The sequence below is a fragment of the Xiphophorus couchianus genome, chromosome 2 (assembly GCF_001444195.1).
Source record: "Xiphophorus couchianus chromosome 2, X_couchianus-1.0, whole genome shotgun sequence".
NCBI classification, from domain to species: Eukaryota; Metazoa; Chordata; class Actinopteri; order Cyprinodontiformes; family Poeciliidae; genus Xiphophorus; species Xiphophorus couchianus.
Genome location: NC_040229.1, coordinates 1,035,130 through 1,058,986, shown reverse-complemented (window position 1 = coordinate 1,058,986; position 23,857 = coordinate 1,035,130). Strand labels below are relative to the sequence as shown.

At 37.7% G+C, this 23,857-nt stretch overlaps 1 protein-coding gene and 1 long non-coding RNA gene across 10 annotated transcripts; both read right to left on the bottom strand.

Annotated features, from left to right (window-relative positions):
• Positions 1–723: 723 nt before the first annotated feature.
• On the bottom strand, positions 724–17,301 carry brsk1a (BR serine/threonine kinase 1a). Of its 9 annotated transcripts, none has more exons than XM_027998809.1 (19): positions 15,906–17,301; positions 15,722–15,816; positions 14,914–14,999; positions 13,814–13,954; positions 13,583–13,699; positions 12,600–12,633; positions 12,100–12,168; positions 11,860–12,006; positions 10,895–10,926; positions 10,640–10,804; positions 9,717–9,814; positions 8,606–8,759; positions 8,445–8,505; positions 6,154–6,784; positions 5,404–5,467; positions 5,197–5,320; positions 4,644–4,854; positions 3,512–3,601; positions 724–3,079 (listed from the first exon to the last, which is right to left on the bottom strand). In XM_027998809.1, exons 1-19 carry the CDS (start codon positions 15,988–15,990, stop codon positions 2,880–2,882), a joined length of 2,604 nt encoding a protein of 867 aa, XP_027854610.1. In that variant the 5' UTR covers positions 15,991–17,301; the 3' UTR covers positions 724–2,879. The 9 variants fall into 9 exon arrangements, with proteins under 9 accessions (XP_027854610.1, XP_027901665.1, XP_027854654.1 ...); XM_028045864.1 differs by having other exon boundaries at positions 724–3,091; positions 15,906–17,291; XM_027998853.1 differs by having other exon boundaries at positions 5,404–5,452; positions 6,154–6,430; positions 8,606–8,756; positions 15,906–17,287.
• Positions 17,302–17,809: 508 nt separating this feature from the next.
• On the bottom strand, positions 17,810–20,420 carry LOC114133947 (uncharacterized). The gene is made up of 3 exons (XR_003593310.1): positions 20,289–20,420; positions 18,263–18,373; positions 17,810–17,967 (listed from the first exon to the last, which is right to left on the bottom strand). It is a non-coding gene; the product is annotated as an uncharacterized LOC114133947 (long non-coding RNA).
• Between the last annotated feature and the right edge of the window lie 3,437 nt (positions 20,421–23,857).

Below are 23,857 nucleotides of genomic sequence, written 5' to 3'. Positions count from 1 at the left end.
CCATAGATAAATTACCATGATGAAATTGAAAGCACCATCATAACAAAACAAAAGCATACATTATCATACTGTATAGATATTTTTTTTAGTTTTGCCTGGATTGATGCTGGCAGACTGTACTGGAGATATATATAAGTTGAGTCTGTCTCCCTGGTTATACTTTCATGTAAAAGTGTGGCGGTGATGCAGCAGTTCTGCAGGAAACAGCAGAGAATCATCTTAATGAAACATCAACCAGGCTACATAGTACCTATAGCTTGCCTTCATTATGATCACTGTCGATGTAGCCATTTTGGTCCTCCCTGGACCTGATTCTCTTAACAAACCATTTTTATTGTGGTTTATATTTCCTTAAATAAGGTCACTTATCAGAACACAGTTAAACACTTTTAAATGTGGAATTTGATTTAAAAAACACACCTAAAAATGGGGGAAAACAAGGGATACATATAAAGTCATCTTGTGTGATGTCATCACGGGCATGTGCTTATGAAAGATTGGTCATGTGAGGGCAGATTATTCTTGATTTAAATAACTACCTAAAAGTAAAACTGACAAGGGCATCTTGTTTTCTAGATGACAAACTATACCTAAAGAGAATTATACAAAAAGAAAAGCATGTGTAGTAGCTTTAAGTGTTACAGAAAATCATTAAAACATTTGGATACACAGAAAGTGAAAGGTAAACAATTTTGTAACTAAGAAAGTAAATAGACACACATATAAATTTAAGGTTTATTATTGTCACCATAACAATAATGTGAATCTCTCTTTATTTTGACCATCAATTCAATCATAATTGTTCTTTTATCACAGGCAAGTTATAATAGTGCACTTTTTATATTTAAATTATGATACAGACACTTCATTTTTTTAAACACCTTATTCTACTGACCCTTATGAATGGAGAATAGTTTACAATCTTAGCCAGGGCTGGGTCAATGAGAGTGAAGGTGGTTTGAGAAATGAAACCAAAAATGAAGGCGAGCGATCGTAAAAGTGTGTACTAACAGTGAGGCAAACAACTCTGTACATTTTGTCTGGTGATGATGGGTATACGACGGGGTGACAGGGAGTGAAGAGAGGCAAACGAGCGAAGCGAACGCTAAAAATGTGTAAAAGAGAAATAAACAGCGCCTTGCAGGGTTTGGCTTCGGTAGTTAATTTGATATGGTTAGGTTGGGCGAAGTCGCCATGCGGAATCAGCTCAACGTATATCTGCTGCGAAGCCTTAATCTCTCTCTCTCACTCAGTCATCAGTTCACACAGATTCCAGATACCAGAGATAAACATGAGAAGCTTGAGATTCAGACGAGGGTCACTGAGGAAAAGAAAACACATCTATCAGAGCAGGAAAGGAAAATCAGAGTGATTATGAGTGAATTAGATTGTTAGTAAAATGGTTCCCATGACATGGAATACACTTTGTAAACAAACATATGGCAAAACCGAACTCTAAATTAAATATATAAATTAATAAATAACAAAATAAATAAATAAATAATCAAATAAATTAATGAAAGACTGAAACTCCTGCACTTTGTTGCATATTGTGCTGAATGGAAGACTGGTGAAGAACACTGACTGGTCTGGCGTAGTACTGGGGTAACATGTGGATGTCCGAGTTGCTACGTCGTGCTTGTCCAATGGCGTGACACTTGGAGATCCAACGCTTGGCTCGTTGGTGAACACTCAGATGAGGAGCGCGAGATTGTTGGGAGATGCTTGTTTCCTGTTTTTTTTTTTTAAGTCCTGTGCAAACCTTTTGAGTCCAGCGTCATGAAAATGTCCACTCATGAGTTTCCTGTTTTGTGTCTTTTTCTTTACAAGTCAGTATGTGAATACAATGGCAATAGGAGACAAGCTTCAGATGAGAGGTGCTTTCTGGTTGATCCAAAGGTCAGGAATGCTCTTCTGATTCAGTATGGGCACAAACACCTCCAACGAGGTTCAGAGATCTATTCACGTATTAACAATGCCCTCCCCATGGCCCTTAAAGCAATGTTCTGATATCTGTTCAAACCAAAGCAAACAAAGCAACGAGGGTCCAATGCAGAATCATAGATGCATTGTTTTATACCGTCTCTGAGTAAAAAGGAAATACAAAACAACTCAACTTATGCCAACAACGTTCAGACTGTTTCTGCTGCCGTCTTCACCAATACCACTGTGCTTCTGACCTCCTCAAATAAAAGGAAATACATTAACACAAATAAAAACCAAAATAAAAAAATAAGTTTTTTCACATTCACTTACTTAGCTTACTTGTTGGCTTTCTTTAGATCAACAAAAGCCGCTGCTGGAACTCAAGGATGCAGTTTCTTAAGAGAAAAGCGGAACCTCCTGGTAGCAGGTTGCTAAAATTTAAAGTTTTTATGCTGCAATACATTTACATTTCTCTCCAGATGGACTATTATCTGCGTGTTGCTTGGCAGGGAGATGAGCGCCACCGTTAATTTAAAGAGTAAATTTTGGACGTGAACCAATGGTATGACAGACTATTTTATCTGGTCGTGGCATGCACATCAGCACTTCAAAAAAATTCTGTTTGATTTGGGAAGCTACATTTTTAATGGATGGATACCAAACTGCTCATTCTCACACTCCTTTTTTTTTTAAATAAAGGGTGGTTCCTTAAAACTTCTTCCTCTTTTAAAGGTAGGACTAATGGTGATCCAGAACATCAATATTATGTTGGCAAAACAATGCAAGATGGGAGAGGAAAAAGGCTCAATCCTTGTTACGGTTAAGCACTTTCAGTGACGAAGTCAAGGAAGAATCGGGGTGGCTCGTAGCTCGCAGGGAAACTTGAAGTTGGAGTTATTACTGTCTGGTTTCTGGTGCAGCTCAAGCATCCTGCAGCGTGTTCTCGCTCTATCCTATGGTTGGGACTGGGTTCCGTTAGAGGACAGGAGGCGGGTTCTCTCCTTGGCCGAGCCTCTGCGCTGCAGAACTCCTCCGCTGCCTCCGATGCCTCCGCCGTCTGCTCGGTCGCCCCACTCGCACCTGTCGCCCCCACCCTCAGAGCGCCTCGAGTTTTGGCGGGTGGGGGTCCCGTGGGGACGACTGCTCTTCTCATCTGGGAAGGGATCAACAGAGCAGAACAGGAAAGTCACTCCCAGGGTTTATATGGTGCATTCTTACCAATCCAATTAGATTAATCTAAGAAAATTTCTAGAAAAAACGTGAAAATTTTCAGAGCTTCGAAAGTTGAAAATGTTCAACTTTTTGAGTTTGGAAATTTCCAGAAATTTTCTTGAAAAAGGCAGATTTTTTTTAGCTCAAATTGTCACAAATTCTTTTTGTTTGAAACTGAAAAAATTTTAACTTTAAATTTTAAATTTTCAACCTCAGAACTTTCCAGGTTTTTCTAGAAAATCTCTGAGATTAATTTAAAAATTTCCGAGGTTGAAAGGTCAAAATTTGTAAGAAACGGGTCAAATTTTGAGATCAATTTAAAATAAATGAACTACTGCTTCACTGAAGTTAACTCGTGCATAGGCAGTCTTACCACATAGGGCTTGCACCAGTGGCTGATCATGAGAGCTGAGAAGCTGGGCTTGAATCGTTTCCACCACTCGTCTGAACCTGCGACTCGGCCCTGTGGATCCAAAACCTTGTTGTTGAAATGTGCTGTACAAATAAACTTGACAGACTGAAATCTCCAGCCACTTTTTACTCAAAAACAAACCTAGTCACACCTAATAAGTAAAATAAGTAAAATGGACTAAATCCAGTTAAGGGTTTTCAAAGAGAGTTCTCATTTTTGTTGCTGGGAATAAACTAATAACAATGATATCTTGACCAACAAGTTAGGAAACTGTACAACTCTGAGAACCATTTTCGGACTTTTCATTTAAATATATTATATGTTAATTTGTTGCTGAACAGGTTAAAAGAAAAGAAGTCAAGGTAAAATTATTTTGCATTTTTAACTGAAAGAAATAAAAATCAAATGTGGGCATTGAATGCTTTCAACTTCATAGAATGAACTCAATAGTTCATTCTATGAACTATTGACAACATGTCTCCGAAATTCCTAGCAAAAAATTTGTATTAACAGTACAGTATTTTCCGCACTATAAGGCGCATAAAATAGATGCTACAGTAGAGGTTGGTGTTACGTTATGCATCCATTAGATGGAGCTGCGTTAAAGGGAATGTCAACAAAATAGTCAGACAGGTCAGTCAAACTTTATTAATAGATTACAAACCAGCGTTCTGACAACTCCGTTCATTCCCAAAATGAATAAACAGCATGCACCGCGCGCTTCTTCTTCTACGGGGGAAAATGAAGTTGGCGGCTGCTTATCGTAGTTGAAAGACCTGTTGTGGCTCAATATTGGTCCATATATAAGGCGCACCGGATTATATGGCGCACTGTCGGCTTCTGAGAAAATTGAAGGTTGTTAGGTGCGCCTTATAGTGCGGAAAATACGGTATTTGCAGAAAATGAGAAATGGTCAATATAAGAAAAAAGATGCAGTGTTTTCAGACCTCAAACAATGCAAAGAAAATAAGTTCATATTCATTAAGAAACAACGATACTACTATCTCAGGAGGAATAACCATGAGGCTCTCAATAGGGTTCAGTGCAGTGGACAAAAAGCCTTCCCATTTAAAAGTACGTAAATGTCATTTGCCTGATATGAGGGTGAACGTCACGCTGTAGATTCCTGTTTCTCTCCTCCCCTCCCTCTCGCTCCTCTCCCTGTCCCGTTCCCTCTCGCCCTCGGAGAAGGCAATGTCCACTTGGAACTTGACGGGCTTCTGGAAGACGGAGGGACCGCCGGAGGACTTGTATTCTGCCCGGAAGCTGGTCTGGGAGATGACGCTGTGGCTGAGCGACGGGATCTGAGTGGTGGGGAGACAGAGAAGAAGCAGAGAGACCGACAGACTTACGAGGCGGGAGAGGTACAAGGGGTCCGACGTGAGCATAGGGGAGACAAAGGGTGAGGGTGAGGACAGGAGAGACAGAGAGTGAGCCATTGGTGAAAGCAACGTGCCCCGTGTACGTGCCACAAATGAGCGAGCTCAAACAGAAATTAAACAGAGAAGAGTGAAATAATGAGAAGCAATGAGGTGCACAGCATGAGAGTGCATGTGAATGCCTTTCTCCCCCAGAGAGCCATGCTCATGTACAAATAAAAGTTGACAAGAGAGCAGCATGTAGGTCAGAATGCATTAGATACTCACTGACAGGAAAGCGTGGACAATGTCGGCTTTGACAGAACTCAACGGTTTGTCCCTGATCACCACGAAGATCTGCTCCTCTTTCTCCAAACCGATGAAATTCCCGAACCAGGACTTCTTGGCCAGCCTTGATGGCAAATTAAAAATTGCAAACAGTGAGCGAGAACATAGCAGCACAAGAGAGTTATAGTGGGTGAATAAAAGTCTTACTCTGGGCTGGATTCTGGCGTTAGGCTGGACATGTCCTCTGACGTCGGAACTGGGAGAGAAAGATCTAAATTAAAGATAATTTCATAAACAGCTGGAAGTAATGGAGGTCGTATCCTAGATTCACCTTGTTTAAAAACAAAAGATCAACATTTTGGTCTCATTACAAACACAAACCTCAGCGTACTTTATGGGTTTAGATCAATACAAAGTAGCAACAAAAAATGTTGAAAACCATGAATTAGTTTAGTGTGAATTCGCCGTTGTGCTCCGCTTATGTTTGCCTCTTACTTAAAACTAGAGATGCACCGATCCAATATTAACTGGATTGGTCCCAATATTGAAAATAATTCTAGCAGATGTCAGTTTCCATTTCTTTATTTATTTTACATTAGCTGTTCTACTTCTAGTTGCACTGACTGAACAAATTAACGTTTTTACATGTTTGACTAAGTCTGTGAAGCTATTGGTGTATTTAAATGTGCTGCCCTGGTGCAGAGTTATCAAATAAATTTGTAATTCAGTCCATTTACTTATGTGTTTAAAAAATAAAGATCTTAAGTCAATTCAGTGCTGTTATTATATATTGGATCATATCAGACAATACTAAACCTCAGATATCTGAGTCAGTATCAGAAATGAAAAAAGTGGATCAGTGCACCCCAACTTAAAATTTTGATGAAGTTTATGGTTGTAATCTGACAGTGAAGGTTCATAAATACTGGTTTATTGTAACATAACATAGAAACTCACCTTGTAATTTGCGGCGATGGAATCGCGGCGATCCCAGCAAGTTGTTCTTGAAAGAATTGAGGCGAGTCCTCCAGTGAGCGGGGCTGCTGGCCGCCATGCCGCTGCCCCCTCCTGGGCTGGAGGGAGGGGTGAGCGACAGCGAGCCCACCCCTCCGCCTCCCTCTGCCCGTGATGAGGATGAGGACGAGGAAGAGGAGGGTGGGGTGGAGGAGGGGTGGTGGGGGTGGTGAACAGGGGTGCCCAACGGTGTGGGCAGCGGAGAGCCCTGGGGGGTAACCTGTGGCACAGAGTGGGCAGAGTTTGGGTAGAAACTCTTAGTCACTGACTTGAGGACAGAGGACGAAGGGAAGAAGAAGCGAGGGATGGGTGACAGGAGCGGGGAGGGGGAGGGCGAGCGGGAGGATGGGTTGTGCAGGGGCAGGGATTTGATGGCCTGCAGGTGGGGACGGTCAGCGGGTCCTTTGGTGGGCAGGGTCTGGGTCTTGGGGTTGGGGGACGCTTTGGGCTTGTCATGAGACCGTGCTGAACGAGGAGTGGTGGCGTTTCCCTGTTTGGACTCCTTTGTGAGGGGGGAAGCAGTGGCGCAGGTGACGTCTGATTGGCTGAAAGTGAAGACGGGGCTCTGGTAGGACTGTGGGAGGGTTGGAGGAGTGTGGGAGTGGTGGGGGGGAGGAGAGATGGAAAACAAGAAAGAGAAGGGATGGAAAATGGAGAAAGGATGGAAATGAATATCATGCTTAATGACAGAAGAGTGCACCTTATGAACAATGAATGTAATCGAACTGCTGATTATGAAAGCTTCAGTTTCAGGGTTTCCCTCAGTGTTTCATAAGCCTGGCGGGCCACCAGGCTTTACTTTTGCACTGCTGTTTGTTTGTTTATTATAGGTTTTTTATACACCAGTAACATTGATATCAAAGGCAGGTTAAAGAGTCTCGTTGGTGAAACGATTGGAAGCAAAATGGCAACACGATGAGGTCAGAATGCGAACACATAGGTCAGGTGTGTTTTTTTATTCACAGAAACTCTGTAACCACGTCCTGTTTTTATCGGTCTACATGCTAACAACTTCAGTGAATGAAGTGATAAGTCACAGATTAAGGATCAAAACTAGGATTGCAGCTTTCTGGCCCATCCCTGATTACCAAACTTTTAAAAAGCCTTACCTGCTGATTCTGATTTTGGCCAATACCAATTTTTTTTCTCTGAAATGCTGCTCAATATAGCAAGAAAATTGCTGAATTGGCAACAGTGGGGTAGCTATTGTTAAATGTAAACATGCAGACATGGCCTGGTGGGCTGGTCTGTCAGTCAAACCTCTAACGGGAGAGCAGAATAGGACAGTGGTTGATTTTTAGACCTTTGCAGAGGTGGATAGGATCGGTGGATAAGATCAATGGATAAGATCGGCTTCACATGTAAAAATCGGCTGATCGCCGACCTCCCAAAATTAAGAAAATCAGCACCAATAAATCAGTGCACCTCTGATCAAGTTGGATAATTTAACTAGGATGAAACAAATGAACTGCAAAACAAGTACTTACTTTAATTGCATTTTTTATATTTGCCTTTTTTAAGATGATGTTTAGGTACTGTTAATATCTTCCAATAATACATAATTACCTAGAGATATTTTCAAATTTCCTGTCAACTTTAAACATTTTTTAAACTCAAAAACACGGTGGGCCGCTGGATGACTGCCCTAGCACCCCAACCACTGGGGAAACCCTGAGTATTCTTTTTTATTCTTTTTCCAAAAACTATTGATATGAGAGGGTTTAGTGTTGTGGCAGAGACGAAGTTAAAGTGCAGAGACTGGACAGTGCAGTGATGCTGTTACTGTAAGCTTCAAATTGAAACTACTTTATTTCAGTAAATAACCACTAGTTGTTCTCGTACATGCACAGGGAGGCAGAGAGATGACATAAAGGGAGAAAATGCAAACTTCCTGTTGAGAAAGATTTTAATTTGAGGAGCTGGAAGTGGTGTGATAATGTGTATAAATGACTGGAGACATTGATATATGGACAGTACAGAAAAGATTGTGGAAAGTTGATTCATATTTAACATTTTCATCTTCAGAGCTGTGAAAATATTGACCGCAAATTGATGTTGATATTTTGCAGAGTGATTAGTGAGGGAGTTCGCTGTAACAATCTGCAGAAAATATTAATTATTGATTGCTACAGGCAACCATCATCATTTCTAAAAGAGGCATTAGACACAAGATTAACATACGGAGATTATTACATTCTATAATAAAGTGCATTAAAAGTCTGTGAAGTCCTTACCCTGGGACTGCTGAGGGGGCTTGAGGACAGACCACTAGAAGCTCCACTGACTGAGCGAGACCTGTTGAAAATAGCCAGCATAAAAGTGACAAAAAACAGAATAAAATGAACTTTTAATGTCTATAAAGAGAGAATTTTGTATTTAATGTACACACACTTACCTCTGACTGTGTGCAGCTGTGTCGAGGGCCCTGCGAGGTGGAGTGGGAGACCCCTGCTCCGTAACACTAAGGACTTCTAGGCTTTTCCTCTCAGGGCGACAGCGGCCATGACGCGTCAGCATGGGAGAGTCGACACGCTTCCGGGGAGGGTCTGCTGAAAAACGTCAACATAACGGGACAATGTGTTCTGTCAGCTTTAAACTGGAGTAAAACTGGATTTCCAACCAGTGCAGCAAGCCACACTGGGTCTAAAAAAAGACCCAGTGTGGCTGTTAGTGGTTCTAATTACAAACAAACACATTTTAAATGACACGGGGTCTTAAATAGGGACATAATGATCCACTTATGAGGAGCTAGAACAGTTTAATTTTTTGGCAAGATACGCAACAAGATACTATCGTGGTAATCAAACATTTCAGTGAGTATTCGGATAACTAATTAATTAATTAATTAATCGGATAAATGAAATTTTCTATTCCTGCAAATTTTTCAATTAATCACTAAAGCTCAATTTATACAATGTGTATTAAAAAATGCAAATAAATAAATTATTTATTTATTTAAGTAAGAAAATAAACATTTATTATTTAAAGTACAATCAGACGGCATTCCTTCAAAGGATGCTTGATCATTTGTAGAAACTAAAACAATACTTCTAACACCACCATATGAAAAGCTCAGTCCTTTCTGCTTGACTTAACATTGACACTAATATGTTAAAAAGATTTTGATAAACCAATTAAAAACTGGGTAAAAAGGTGTTTAATAGCAGATTTTATTAACAGAATTTAAAATGACCACTTTAGGAGTTCTCGATAGAACATATTTACAGAAAAAGAATATTTTTCAGCTCAAAAATGAATAGATTTTTGATATAATTTTGGTCATTTGTTCTTTTAACAAATGGCATGTTTTAGAATCTACATACTCCAGTTAATGATTATTTGATTACTAAATTAGCTGACAATTTTTTTCAGAGTCAATTTATTGTGATTAATCTGATCAACTGGTTCAGCCCTCCAAAATGTGGAGGCATAAGCCCTTCTTATGTTGACCTTATAAAAGCAGCTTCCCCTCTTGAACGGTTCGCTCCTGCCCCCTACTGACTCACCAACATCATTGCGTGGAGGCAGATCCTCGTCCTCATAGCTTGGGTAGCGTTCCTTCCTGTCCAGCAGTAGGTAGTAGATCATCTTCTCCTGGTTTTCTCTAAATATAAAAACAATGTCTTATATACATTTTTCGCACAAGATAGTGTTAATGGAGGAATCATTTTTACCTTTCTACCAAAATTTAAAGCCACATACTTATGTTTAAATGTAATCTTTTCAAGATATATATTTCTAAATCAATTAAAATGCTTTATTTATGCCTTAAAGAGGCAGTATTATGTCTTTTCCAGGCACATAGTGCCATTTTGTAGAACAATCAAGTTACTATTTTACCTTCAGTTGTATAAAAATGTTATATATATCAAGTATGATTTGAATTAAATGTCACTAGGTGATTTAAACTCTTGAAATTGGGCCTCTGTCTCTTTAAAAACTGTCTCTTTCTGAAACTCTGCCTTCAAGAAGTCATCACAACCTGGCTCCTCTATTAACCCTTTAACAACATTTTTACCAGCGCTGCATTCAGAAGTAGCTCCTACAATGAGCTCAGCAGATATGCAGTCTGCCAGGTGTTTGCTAATTGCTGTTGGCTAGTCTGAAGGAGCGGAGTGTGGGGGGACATAGGGCTATATGTGCTCTGTAGCGTGGAAGCATGGGAGCTTGGAAACTGCAACTCCTTGAAGGCGGAGCTAGTCCTACCCAGACGTTTTGCACAGCTGAATGGTTGCCACGGAGATTAAAGGATTTCTCAAACATGCATGAAAGAATCAAAACAACTCTCCAGGTATGTTTTTGATAACATTATGACATGATGTAAAGCTCAAAAAAGTCGACTTTAAATAACATTGCCCCTTTAAGTTCTGCTTAACCCATTAAAATGACAGGACAGGTGGACGAACACTAAAGTTCTCAGCGGTCTTACTCTTCGCATTGCAAATCACGGGTAAGCTTGACTCGGTCGCGGAAACATCCTAGAGAGTGCATGCTTTCCAACACGTCCGGGTCCAACTCGGTCAGCGACAGGATTCTCCGCACACACACCCGCCTGGGAGGAGGCTGCTCGGGACACGGCTCATTACGACCGCCTCTGCAACACGACAAATGACAAACAACTGGGATTAACTTAAAAATATGGTGCAACGTCTTTTGACAGCAGAGAGAAAGAATTTTTACTCACTGATACCAGGAGTGTTTCTGGATGGCCTCTAGCTGTAAGAGGAACAGGGCAGATGGGGCCATTAGTTTCTACAGTCTGTTCACAGCCAGATGGCTGCAGAGCTGGGCTGATTTTTTCTTTCTTTCTTTTTTTTTTGCTTTGAATAAATTTTATTATCTCAGAATAATGAATGCCAAATCCAAGTTTACAACTTTACTCCTTGCTGGAATGGAAGAGAACAGAAAATTCCCAGCCCAGGGACTCACATCCTTCTAAATCCGGCCCTGTTCACAACAAAATGAGACAGTGGCTGATTTTAACACTGTTGTAGTAATGGATAAAATCAGTTTGTCATCAATGATCCTCCAAAATGAAGGAAATCTGAGCCATTTTACTGGTGGATCCCAGTCTTTATGATGCTGTTTATTGATTAATGTTCTGAAGCTCTAATAAAACACCAGCATTTACTCTCAGATTGAATTAAATGCAATTACTAACTTCCACTGATTTTATTTAGAGTTCTCAAAGTCAGTGGGACTTTGAGAACTCTATGCAATATGCAATAGAAACACTTTTTCTTCCACATCATCATTATGCAGTGCTATGTCTTGTTTTATCACATTAAAATCCTAAAATATGCACAATTAAAATTGTATGTGGCATCATGGATTGTATCAGAATTACTCACTTATATTGATAGAAGGGAGTCAATTTTGAAGAAATATGGCTACCATTTACTGAGTTTCTCAGTAAACTCAGGAAATTAATTATGAAGGAAATTAATTCAGAAAATGATGCTTAGTGGTGACTTGGTTCTTTTTTTGTTTTTCTATTATTTGTAATTACTTTGGGGATTAGATTGTTTAATGCAGTTCTTATGTCAATTGTATCACTATCACATGCTTGTTTTGTATAATAAAAGTGCAATAAATGTAATTTTAAAAGAAAATTTCGAAAATTTTGACTAGTGGAAGCGGGTAGTGTACCGTGAGCCTCTTCTCAGGATTAACCTCTATCATGCCTTTGAGCAGCGACTGGCAGTCTGGGGGGATGAAGTGCGGCATGTGGAAGACGCCGCTCTTCACTTTTTCCAGGAGCTGGCGAAGGTTGTCGTGGTCAAACGGCAGAGCACCCTGAAGGTAAGAGGGAGAACAGGAAATGACAGAGTAAAAAACATTTCAAATTAAAATGAAACTGAACTGTGAACACTAGAGGTTAAAACTGACCACCAGGAGGGCAAACAGGATGACCCCACAGCTCCACACATCTGCTCTCCTCCCATCATACTTCTCTCCCTGTAAGACAGAATATTATAAATCTAAAGTTGATTCAAATAGAATTCACTTATTTCCCCTGAATTATGTGTTATACAAGCTTAAACATGGCTACATTTCTGTCAAAAGAAACTCTGTAATCCATTTTAATCCCTGTACTTATTCTGTTTCCACCGACACTGTGAAAACAACATTTATTTCATGGAGCAGGATAATCTTTTAAGTGCTGAGCGCAGTGCGAAAACTCACTTGGACAAGAGATGAGCCCCATAAAAGCAACACAGGTCCCAGATTTATCGTCAGTTTGAGAGATTTCATGTTTACCTTCAATGGTTTTCAAATCATTAGTGCCATCACTTGGTGTTCAACTCATGTGGCTCAACGCGTTTGCTTCTGAATCAATAATTTAATCACATAATTTGCTCATTTTCATCACAGGTAAAGGCACTCACCCGTATAACTTCAGGACAGGCATAATGCGGTGATCTGAAACCAAAGAAAAATGAGTTATAGGACGTGCTGATATTTCTATAAATACTGAGGTGAAGACAGGAGTAGTGATAACTGCATAAAAAGGGAATTAACAACATGGACTCTTCAAAAGAGTAAAAGCTAAGATGTGCTGGTTTTAGCTTCAGTGGCTAATGGTAAGTTCTTTTTCTGCAAACCTCACATATTGGGAACCCCAGTAAAGATGAGTAAAAACATTCAAATATTTGCATCTTTAATGGTATTAGCATAATTTTGCACAAAGGAGCACATAACACCACGGCATTCTCAAAATACCAGATTTTAAAAACTTAATATCTGGTGATCTGAAGAGTTTTGCTAGTAAAATGAAAATTATTTGGATTTTACATAGTTTAATGATCCAAACTTTAATACATAATTATCAAAGAAATAGTTCACCAAATCCAAAATTAATTCACTTAAAATGTTTCTTTTTTTAAACAGATGTAAACGTACTGAATTATAAATGTATTTGGTATTTATTTGCACTTAAATACACCAATAGCTTCACAAAGTCGGTCAAATATATAAAAACAACTTTAATTTGGTCAGTCAGTGCAACTAGAAGTAAAACAGTAAATTTAAAACAAATAATAAAGAAACAGAAAGTGACAAACACAACAGGTTTACTACCTTGGTCAAACATAAAAATAAACTATAAGAAACTTTCTCCTGAATGGTTCAGAAAGTGTAAATATAATGTAAAATATATGATAAAGCATGACATTGCTCAGAGCACAAAACATAGAATTAGACTGTATAGATTGGACACATTGTCAACAATACCAAATGTAGAATTTTTCTCTATATCGGGGCCGATACAGATATTAATATTAGATCAGTGCATCTTTAGTTTAATGCTTGGTTCACATCTTTGCTCATAAATTAGCCCGGTTCTGTATTAACACACAGGGCTGGTACTGACCCACAGCTGGTCTCCAACAGGCTGTCTCCCACCTGCAGGGAAGCCATACCGAAGTCAGCAATACGAATGTTGTTCTTCTCATCCAGCAGCAAGTTCTCCGGCTTCAAGTCTCTGTGGCTGCAAAAATACAACACACACACACACACACAGATTACAGACGGAAGAGAAAATCTATTTCTTACCCGGTCAAAAGAGATCTCAGACCCAGAGCTCCAAAAGCGAAAAACCAACCAGATGGAGTGACTGTGGCAGAAATCCAACGCAGAGATGATCTGCCTGAAGAACTTCCTGGCTTCTTTCGGAGTTAGACGTCCCTTCTTCACCAGGTAGTCGAAGAGCTCTCCTCCTGACACATGCTCCAACACCAGGTATCTGTCAGCAAGCAGAACACTACAATGAGACTGCTTCTTTCAGCAGACAGAATTAGTACTAAAATCCCTCTGTCTCAGGGATGTTTATATGGATGTTTATGATGTCCACTTCCAAGACGACTGACTACGCCAGGTTTATATTTACCTGCATTAAATTAATATTTTATCTCTTTGGTGCTATAATAAACAAAAACAGTTTAGGTATTAGTTTCATTTTCACACCCACTGAAATAAATAGAGTAAAAATATACGCCTAGTGACATTCTGATGTTAGCTTTGTTTGTTGTTATTTCTATATGTCTCTATTCGTCAGCTATATCTCAAAGTTTTTACTTATTTAGAATATGCTTCTGAGTTAATATAAATGTTGGGAAGCATGGGAGTCTTAAAATTATCTTGCAAAAGTAACCTAAATACCAAAAGGAGAAATGAGAAAGTATATGTATTTAATAAACAGTGTAAAAGATAAAAAAAACAGGACTTAGATAAATAAAAGCAACACATTGGCTGTTGATGCAGATTATGTTGCCATTGTACCACTTTTTAACTGACTCAATAAAAACACTTGTATGCTCAAGCAAGATTCGGGGTCATGACCCTTTTACATTTTTACTTTGTGGGTTAGAAGCTGGAAAGTTTTGGAACCACAGGAGCCCAAAATGATCTCAAAATATCAATAATTACTGGAACAAGATGCCCAATCCATGTCGGCACTTTGAGGGAGCAAATATTTGTAGATTTATGTTTACAATCTTAGTTTATAAAATCTCATTAAGGACCACATAATTTTTAGACAGGGTTGTTTTTAGTGGCACTAAAACATGGCAGATAAATGTTTGAAAAATATAAATTTCTCATCCTTCCCAAAGTAGTACTGGTCTCCATCTAATTCGCAAGTTTTCCTTATTATCATAATTCATTATTGAGCTAGAATTGTCCCGAATTGCAGCAGGAACTCACAGATATTTGTTGTTCTCATAAACGTCATGCAGCTTCAACACATGCGGATGCTCGATCAGTTTCAGAATGGCAATCTCCCTCTCAACCTGGTTAAACAGAAAATAAAGACAAAAATGCTACAGAGCCAGACAGCAGTGATCATTCTCAAGCATCAGAATTAAAGTAAGCAGACAATAAATAAAGGAGAAATGCCACCGTTTGTTTGTAGTTTAATACAGCAAGCAAAATTGACAGTGTCCCTTTTCCCCACTTATTGCCAGAACGTTTTTCTTTACAGTAAAATTTGATCAAAATTTTACCATAAAATTGTACCGTATTTATACAGTTCTGGCAACCACAGCTGTAGGTATTTGGCAGTAAATTAGAGACTTTTTTTAAGTTTGCACACTGCCAATCAGCTGGCTGAAAGAAGGCTACTAAACTTTAACCTTGGTTAAACAAGACAAATTTAGTCTCTATAAACAGTCAGTCAATATCCTGACTAATCTACCAGCTAATATAAATTTGTTTTACTTGTGTTACTCTAAAAAGAGCAGAAATCCAAACAAGTATAACTTTTAGCTATATAAAACTGCAACATAATATGAACTTTCAAAATAAAGATAGATTACAATTTGAGGCAGTATGCAGCAATACCACCTGGAAATGTATTCAGGCATATTAGCAGTCAGCATTATAATAACTGTAATAATCAATCCATAATTGTGTTTTAAAAGTGCTAGAAATAACACCTGCTTTTCTGTTTTGAGTAAAAGCAATTATACATTTTTGTTTTAACACCGTGTATTTTTTGAGAGCAGCTACGTACCTTCATCAGAACTGACTCAGACAGCTTCTCGCGGTTGACTATTTTGATTGCTACCTTCTGAGCCGTAATACAGTGGATGCCAAGTTTGACCAGTCCTGAATGTAGAAAAGAGACATATATAATTTTGATTCAATATGGTTCAGTTTTATATTGTTCATTCTACAATGGGTGTGTGTCCTCTCACCTGTCTGCCCCTTCCCCAGAGTCTTCTCCAGTCGATAGGGCCCAACATATTGAGCAGACTGACTCAAAGACAGTTCCTTACTCATACTGCTCCCACTGAAGGCTTAATACACAATTAGAACTAATACTGCACTGGGATTTATTGCAATTTCTCTGGTACTGTACAGGTTTTACATAAGTTGGTGCAAGAAATTATGCTCAACTTTAAATTTCAGGGATATCACAGCTATTTCTAGTTTACTAACATGTATCATGAAATAACACACAAGTCAAACCATGTGGAAATAAAATTAAATTGAGATAAATAGTTTCCTGTTCTAAGACGCGGTAAACATGGCGTTACGGTTAAACAAAAATATATAGTTTAAAGCAGAGAAACTGGGATGACAGTTCGTACCAAGGCTGCTTACCGAGTTAAATACCAACCATTGTCCTTAAAATGAACATTATAAGGTACTGCAGGCTAACTAGAATGTTTTGCGTATGTACATTAGCTTATTGGTATAATTTAGTTACATTTATGACGTTAACTACATATATATGTCATTAAACTATAGCTGTAAAACAAGCCGTCTGCTTTAAAGCCTTTACTTATGTCATTTTCTGTTTGAGCGTAGGAACGAAATGTCCAACACGTACGCTTAGATGTTTGCTCCGAAAACGTGATAATAGTTATTTTTTCCTCTGTCAGGCCTGTTTTTACAGGTGCAACAACATGCTATCTGAGGCTAGCTTTAGCTTCGACGCCTCGACCAACGGCCGTCTCGCGCCTGTCACAAACACCGACCCCGCTTGAAGTTTCTCGGCGTCGCCAAACGGTCACTTTTATCGCACGGCTGCCACATTCTCTCGGACTCTCGAGGTGAAACGCGCAGTCCTCTCCGGACAACCATCTTCTTACATGTGTATGTAATTATATATTTGTTATTTTTACATTAGCGTAGCGTAGTCCTCCCCCGTCCCCTGCCTCTGCTCGTCTCTGCCTCCCTACATCACTGCAAGTGGCGGATCACAGCATCTTTTTGCCCCTCTCCTCTCCTTCGGCGTGTCCTCCATGGGCGGTGACACATACAGGTGAAACAACACCGCACAAATCAGCTTATCTTCCTCCTCGTTTCGGATCCCAGTTCACGCAAGCGAAAGGCCCCCCTTAGATGATACTCCGTTTTCTTGCCGTAAATCGATATTTTCGCTCCGCTCTTCCTTTCCTTCGCCCCGCTCGCATCAGCATCCGGGTCTCACTCCCTCTCCATCCTCTCTCCTCTTGGCTTCACTTCCCCGCCCTCCTGGTCGCCTTCCTCAAAATACGCTTATCTCTGCTTTCACCTCAGCACCTGCCACACTGTGGTCTCCGTGGGCCGCAGAGGACACTTCCCTCCCTATTATTAAGAAAAGACATGTGTAAACATCGCCTAAGGCTGCGGATGGGACAGTGAGGAGCTGCTGGCACAGAGAGATTTCAGTATAACTTGGTAGGCCCGCACTACTTTATTTAACACGACAGGAATATTTGTTGTAACTACCTTGCAAAAATATTCATACCCCCCTTGAACTTTTTCTCTTTTGTTCACAACTAGAAATTGAAATATATTTCATTAGGATTTTAATGAGACCGAAAAACACAAATGTTTTTGTTACAAATGCAGATCTGAAAAGTGTGGAGTGTATTTGTATTAATGCCCCTTTTTATACTCTAATTCTGTTGAGGAAAAATGAGGTGTATGTGATTTCTTCCAGAATAAATAATTAGTCACCTGCTGTGAGAACAGCAGGTGTTTATCGTTTATCATTTATTGTGATAATTTATATATAATAATTAATTTATTATTATTTCTTATAGATATAGACTTTCCTACATCTTACTATTTAAGGATCAAACATGATGCCAGAAAAAGACACGCTGGATCATTATGTTATTTGCATTATTTTAATTTAAACAAGTGTTGTGCTGTTGGACACATTGGAATTACATTCATCTTGAGTTTTCTGGTAACTCAGTTTGTTCCAGATTTCTCCTCACTGTGAGATCTGGAAGCTAGCAAAAATCTTTAACTGGTGGCCACCTAAACGCAACATAAGGAGAAGGAAGGAAAAGAGGAAGAAACAAACATTAGCTTCACCAATTAGCAAAATTTGGTATTTGATTAATGTCTTATTAGCTGTGAGAATAATTCTAAGTAAAAATCTTTGACTTCAAACACTTTCTCTCCTTAAGATTAATAAGATTCAGACTAAGCAGAGATTTTTCATACAAAGTTCATGGTGCAAGGTTTATTTAGGAAAGCTTTGAAATAACCAAAGCTTTCCCAGAAGAAGGCAGGCATAAACATGTGATAGTTTGTAGGGATGTGAACTTACTTTTCAAATCCATGTTTCTTCATTTATCAGGATCCGTCACACAGAGTTTTTATGCAGGTGTGGAAGGCATCCATCAGATCCTTGCAGGCCACCGCTTTCTTTTCTAGAACGCTGTAACACAAGACATGACACACTTAGTCTGTACTCGTAAACACACACCTAGAAATTAGCCAACATAGAATTACAAACACGCAGAAATGAAGCTAAATGTTTTCTAAAAGTGCATCAGTGGATTTTTTTTTTTTTTTACTGTAATTTGCTACGTTTTTCTTTTTTGCAGCTCAAATTTGTGCATCTTTGTAAACTGCCATCAGGAACAAGATCAATGTAACAAATTACTGCTCCTGCTTAAAGTGACAAATTTGTTGTGTAAAAAGCTGTACATTAAATTCATGTTTTATTGCTGTTGTACAGAAAATCTGTATTTTAAAAAATCCAGCCTTTAATTTCAGTACATTTATTCAGAAGGAAAAATGTTTTTAACTATGATAGGCCCTCCATAAAATGCATCTATGAGTAAAAAGAAAAGCATAAAAAAGAATTTTAAAAACAGTAAAATCTACATTATTTTTTTATCACGTTTGAAACTAAATTGAAAAAGTAAGAAGATCAAATAAATTTTAAAACATGAGGAAATGTTATCATCTGTCTACAAGCATAAAATTATTTAAAGAGTAAAAAAGTATTTAATTTATTGAAGTACTAAGTAACATGAGATTTAATATTTTACAATGATGTCGTCAGACAAATAAAAATATAAAGTCATGTGCAGTGCAAATTCTGGTATTTTAAAGACTAAAATGAAAAAGTGATATATGTAAAAAAAAAATCAAAATAAATTTCAAGCAGAATAAACTATTTTCTAAATCAGTTTCTTCAATATAATGTCAATACACATAGAAGGTAATGTAAATATATCTGAGAACAGAATAAAAAGCACTTCCAGTGACAAAATATGGTTTTTACCGGACATTTATTTGACCTCTAAATGTAGCAACAAGCTCAGCAGACAGAAAATTACATCAGATAACGAAGCTTGTGTAGAAACAAGAGGTCTCACTTCAACAAACTTTAGGTATGTTTGTGTCTGGTGTATTTTTGGTCAAATCGTGTTTGTTCTTCATTCAGAAGTTACTCACAGTGAGTAGAGTAACCCAAATTTTACTCAAGTAAGATTAGGAATTATTAATTATAATATTACTCATGTAAGTAAAAATGTGCATTAAAACTACTCCTAAAAGTTTGTTTTTTTTTCCAAAAAAGTTACACAAGTAAATGTAACTGAGTAAATGTATCCAGTTACTATCCAACTCTGAACAGTTCTGCCAACTGCTCCACCATGTAGATGAAATATAAGATCATCTTAAATAATCTCCTGGCTTCAATCAGTAAACGGAAAATTGGTCATAGCGACAGTCTTTTGGCAGGATAATAAATCAAAACATATGATCAAAATAACAGAAAAATTATTCAAAATGAATGCTTCTTCTATGTTTAGAGGGTGAGCTTAAAAATAGGATAGCGAAGGAAAGCAATCGTCTCTCTGTCTCCTTCCTGCTTGTCAAATGTTCGAGGAACAACTAATAGTGTCACTGGGGCTTTTTTAAAAATAATAATGGTTTTGTTACACAGTATTTCTTCCCCTAGTGACTAAATATCCTTAAATTAAAAGCTGTTTTTGTTTGTTTTTACTGATCTTGTGTTAATAAAAGATTAACCCATTTAATTTTTTTTAACTGACATGCTTACGTTGGGTGCCAATAAAGGCGACTCTCTGTAACGTGAGTTGACACCCTGGTAATGTATGTGCAGTTCCTCATGTGTGGAGTCTATTTTAAGCTTCTGATTTATTTATGCATCTTAAGACCTTGGTGTTCCTGGACTTCAAGCTCTATTGTGGTTTGTCAAATAACGTAAACAAATGATCTGTTATTGATGGAGTCAATAAAGCTTCTGATGGCATGGATTCACTTTATCATTCAGATCCAATGTGTATTTATTTCCAGCAATTAGTGCTAAAACTCACCACTTGTCAGCGTCCGCCTTGATAATCTGGCATGGAGCTGGCGCCGCGTCAACAGGAACCGGCATTTGGACTGAACAGAACCAGGGGTTTGCTGCAGCAACAGCTACGGTCAAATGAGATCACAGAGAGAGGCGCTAACAGAGTTGACTGAGTGGGTGGGTTATATTTAAATTTATTTAAAAGTTTCTATCCTTTTTTAACCGTAAAGCAAATCGAAATTAAATGAGTACAAAAATTCACAGTCAGCACTTGCCTTGTTAAAGATTTTCTCTCTTTTTAATTTTTTTTTCTTTTATTTACATAATTGCATTATCTGATCTAAGTAATATTCCCTGGTTTATATCCTTTGTTTTGTTATTCTGCTAATGACTGTGTGCATGGGGGACCTTTGGGGTCAACTGTTATGCATCATAATGTCCTCTTAAATCTCTGCATGAGGTCAGTCAGTTTTAAATCAGTTTGTTGCCTAAAGGGGCTGAACTGGGAAAAGTTTAATTTGCATGCAAAAAAAATAGAAAGAAAATGGAAACCGAATTAGTTTTAGGAAAGGATGAAAGAACCAAACAGGCATTTTCCAAGTTTTAAGGATGAAAATGGAGAAACTACAAACTTACAGGAAAATATGCGTAGATGTTTGAAACAAATTAGAATAACTAATCTCCTGTTTTTAATTAGTGCATTACAGTATGTTCAGAGTTTTATCTTTTATCACAGCAAAGTTGAAGCTTAATTGAAAAAGCTGCTAAAAAAAATCCATATCAGAATTAATAAAAAGAACAAACAAAAGCGTGATATTTTATTTTATATTTTTATTGTCTTTTGCTTCTTTGTAAAATAAATCAGTTTCTCAAAAATATGGTCGTATTTATTACATTATTTATTAAAATATGGAAAAACAGACCAAACTAGAACAGCAGCATTTTATGGTTAGATTCATTAACTTAGAAAATAAGTTTTTTGTTGCTCCATCCAGTGTTATTGAAGAATAAATTAGGAAAGTATTTGTACTCCTTGAACTTTGTGCATTTTGTCACTTTATAAACTTTAATATATTTTATCACAATCTTGTCGGCCAAAATAAGGCCTATTGTTCTACAAAATGTTGTTTTGTTGAGATTAAATAAAGATGGATGCCACAACTTTTAATTTTTCTTTTTAATTGATTAAAAATCTGTAAACGATTTCACTTTGACTATTTTTTTATTCTAATATTAAAGGATATGACAAAGTTCAAATAGTATAATTACTTTTTGCAAGCTAATCTTTGTCTGCATAAAATATAAAATTCCAGAGGTAGCACGAGCATTAATAATGTGCTCACTTGACAGCTTGTATATTAAAGATAATTTATATTAAATATACTATATTTGATATAAACTATAGGACGTTGCAAGACCTAATATTTTTTAAAATCTTTTTTCAACTGGAAAAAAAATCAAACCTCTCCACTAGAGGGCAGCAAACACTGACACGACACTGAACAGCCAGTTGAATGGCCTTTAGATGTAGGACAAATAGGATCATACTGTCATATTAAATAAACCAGAAATGTGCTCCGATGAGATAAAGAAAACAAAGTGTTAAAGGTGTTAAACATTCTTTTGATTAAGGCCAGATTTCTGTATTAAATACATTTTTTTTATTGGTTTGATGTAATTTTCTAGTATTCAATATCATGTTTTCATTGGCTGTACGTGGAAATCATTACAGTTAACAGAAATAAAGACTTGTTTATGTGTAATTATTCTATATTACGCGTGAGTTACTGGAATAAATGAGTTTTCCAATAATATTATATTTTGTTGAATGGGTTTGTATTTTATGTCTTTGTGTGATAGTTTAATAATAACCTTCTTGGTTGTATCTCAGTTTATTTTTAAACCTAGAAGTGACACAAGGTTGCGTAGCAGTCTAGCCATTTAAAGTGTCAGAAAATAACCCAAGAAGGTGTGAACTAGACCATCTCTACCAGCCAGGGCTCAATGATCCTCCATTACTATAATTACTAGAAAGCTCAGTGTGCCATCTGCTGGCCTGAACAATTATGTACATATCGTCTGCCAGGCAGGTTCTCTAAATAATAAGCTTTAACAGAAGCATGTAAACAACTGTTGCCATGTTAGGAGGAGAAAACATGAATGGAATCCAAAACTATGGCAGAGGCCAAAAAGGGTCAAATACAGAGTCAGAGGGATTTACAACAAGTTTAAAACAGGAAATGTCATCTGTTGTGAAACAGTTGGAAGATTTCCACCTCTTTGTTCTTTACGTTCATCTTTTCTATAAAATCTATAGATTTGGATGTTACATTGCCTGTTTTGGTTGGGTTAATAATGTCATATTAATAATGTACAGTTGTCATAAATCTGTCAAGCCAAAATTGCGAGGCAAATGTAATCATAACATAATGGCTTATTTGCAATTAATAAAATGCAATTATAGAGCAATTTTATTACACAAATTAGAAAGTGATTATTATATTTTTAATACATCTAATGGAATTTATTTTATACATTGCATTAGTTTTATTTTTCTTATTTGACTTGAGCTCTGTTGTTCGTCATTTTAAGTATATTTCTTAGGTTTACATATTTGATTGTTTTATTATATTACATTTCTTTCATAGCACATAGATAGATAGATAGATAGATAGATAGATAGATAGATAGATAGATAGATAGATAGATTGTTTTTATTTATCTGTTTATAGCTTATATTAGTATTTTTAAGAATTATTTTTTATTATTCTTCGTCAACTTAATTCATATAGACTTCTGTTTGTGTAGTCTTGTTTATTTTGGTTTCTTTTTTCGTTGTTTTATTATAACGTATCTTTATTCACATTTTATTATAAATAAATCTTTTTTATCAGTCTTCTTCTTCTTTGACTTGGTGTCTGGTATTTGTCATTACATTTCAGATTTACTGCTCCATTATCAAACCTTTAGAAAACATAAACCATTTGGCAGCATTCAGTTTGCAAATGTGTGTCAAGATCTGGATATGAATTTGCAAACTAAATTCTCCAGCACAATAAATCTGGTTGACTCGGGATTTTCTCCGCTTGCACTCCAATGCGTCTCAGCAAACTGCAGCGTGCAGGGCGAGCTGCGCGGTATTTGGCGTTGATTAATAGTTATCCCTTCAAAATAATGAAAATGTGGAAGAGCGAGCAGGGCTTGTTGGCAGACTGGTAGCCGGTGAATGGAGGTCACAGCAGACACCGAGTGAGACACAGAGGAGGAGAGGGAGGACGGACAGCGGCTATCCGCCTTCAAAAATGGCGTCTCCGGAGGAAAATGAGTAAAAAATATTTAAACGCGGCCTATTTCTTTACACTTCCTCGTTCGGCTTTTATGTATATTTTTCGTGTTCTTGCGTCACCCTTTGAGGTGTGAACGACCCAGTTTCTGCTTTTACTCGGGTGGCCTTCGGAGAAAAGAGGGGAGCGAGTATTTTTGGGGGAATAAAAGCAGCCCCGTTTTATTTTGATGCGTCGTTGCTGACAGCTAGCATCTGCTGCTAGCCCCACACAGCTCCGCTCCGGAGGGGGGTGGGAACCATTTGCA

What these genes read in the sequence shown, in the direction of transcription:
- brsk1a (XM_028045864.1), bottom strand. Translation starts at nt 15,990, where the DNA reads ATGAGTAAGGAACTGTCTTTGAGTCAGTCTGCTCAATATGTTGGGCCC. An exon ending in TCCTGTTTGCCCTCCTGGTG is followed by an intron (nt 12,007 to 12,099) that starts GTCAGTTTTAAC and finishes TCTTACCTTCAG; the next exon opens with GGTGCTCTGCCGTTTGACCA. An exon ending in CGTGATTTGCAATGCGAAGA is followed by an intron (nt 9,815 to 10,639) that starts GTAAGACCGCTG and finishes TTTTATATTTAG; the next exon opens with AGAAAACCAGGAGAAGATGA.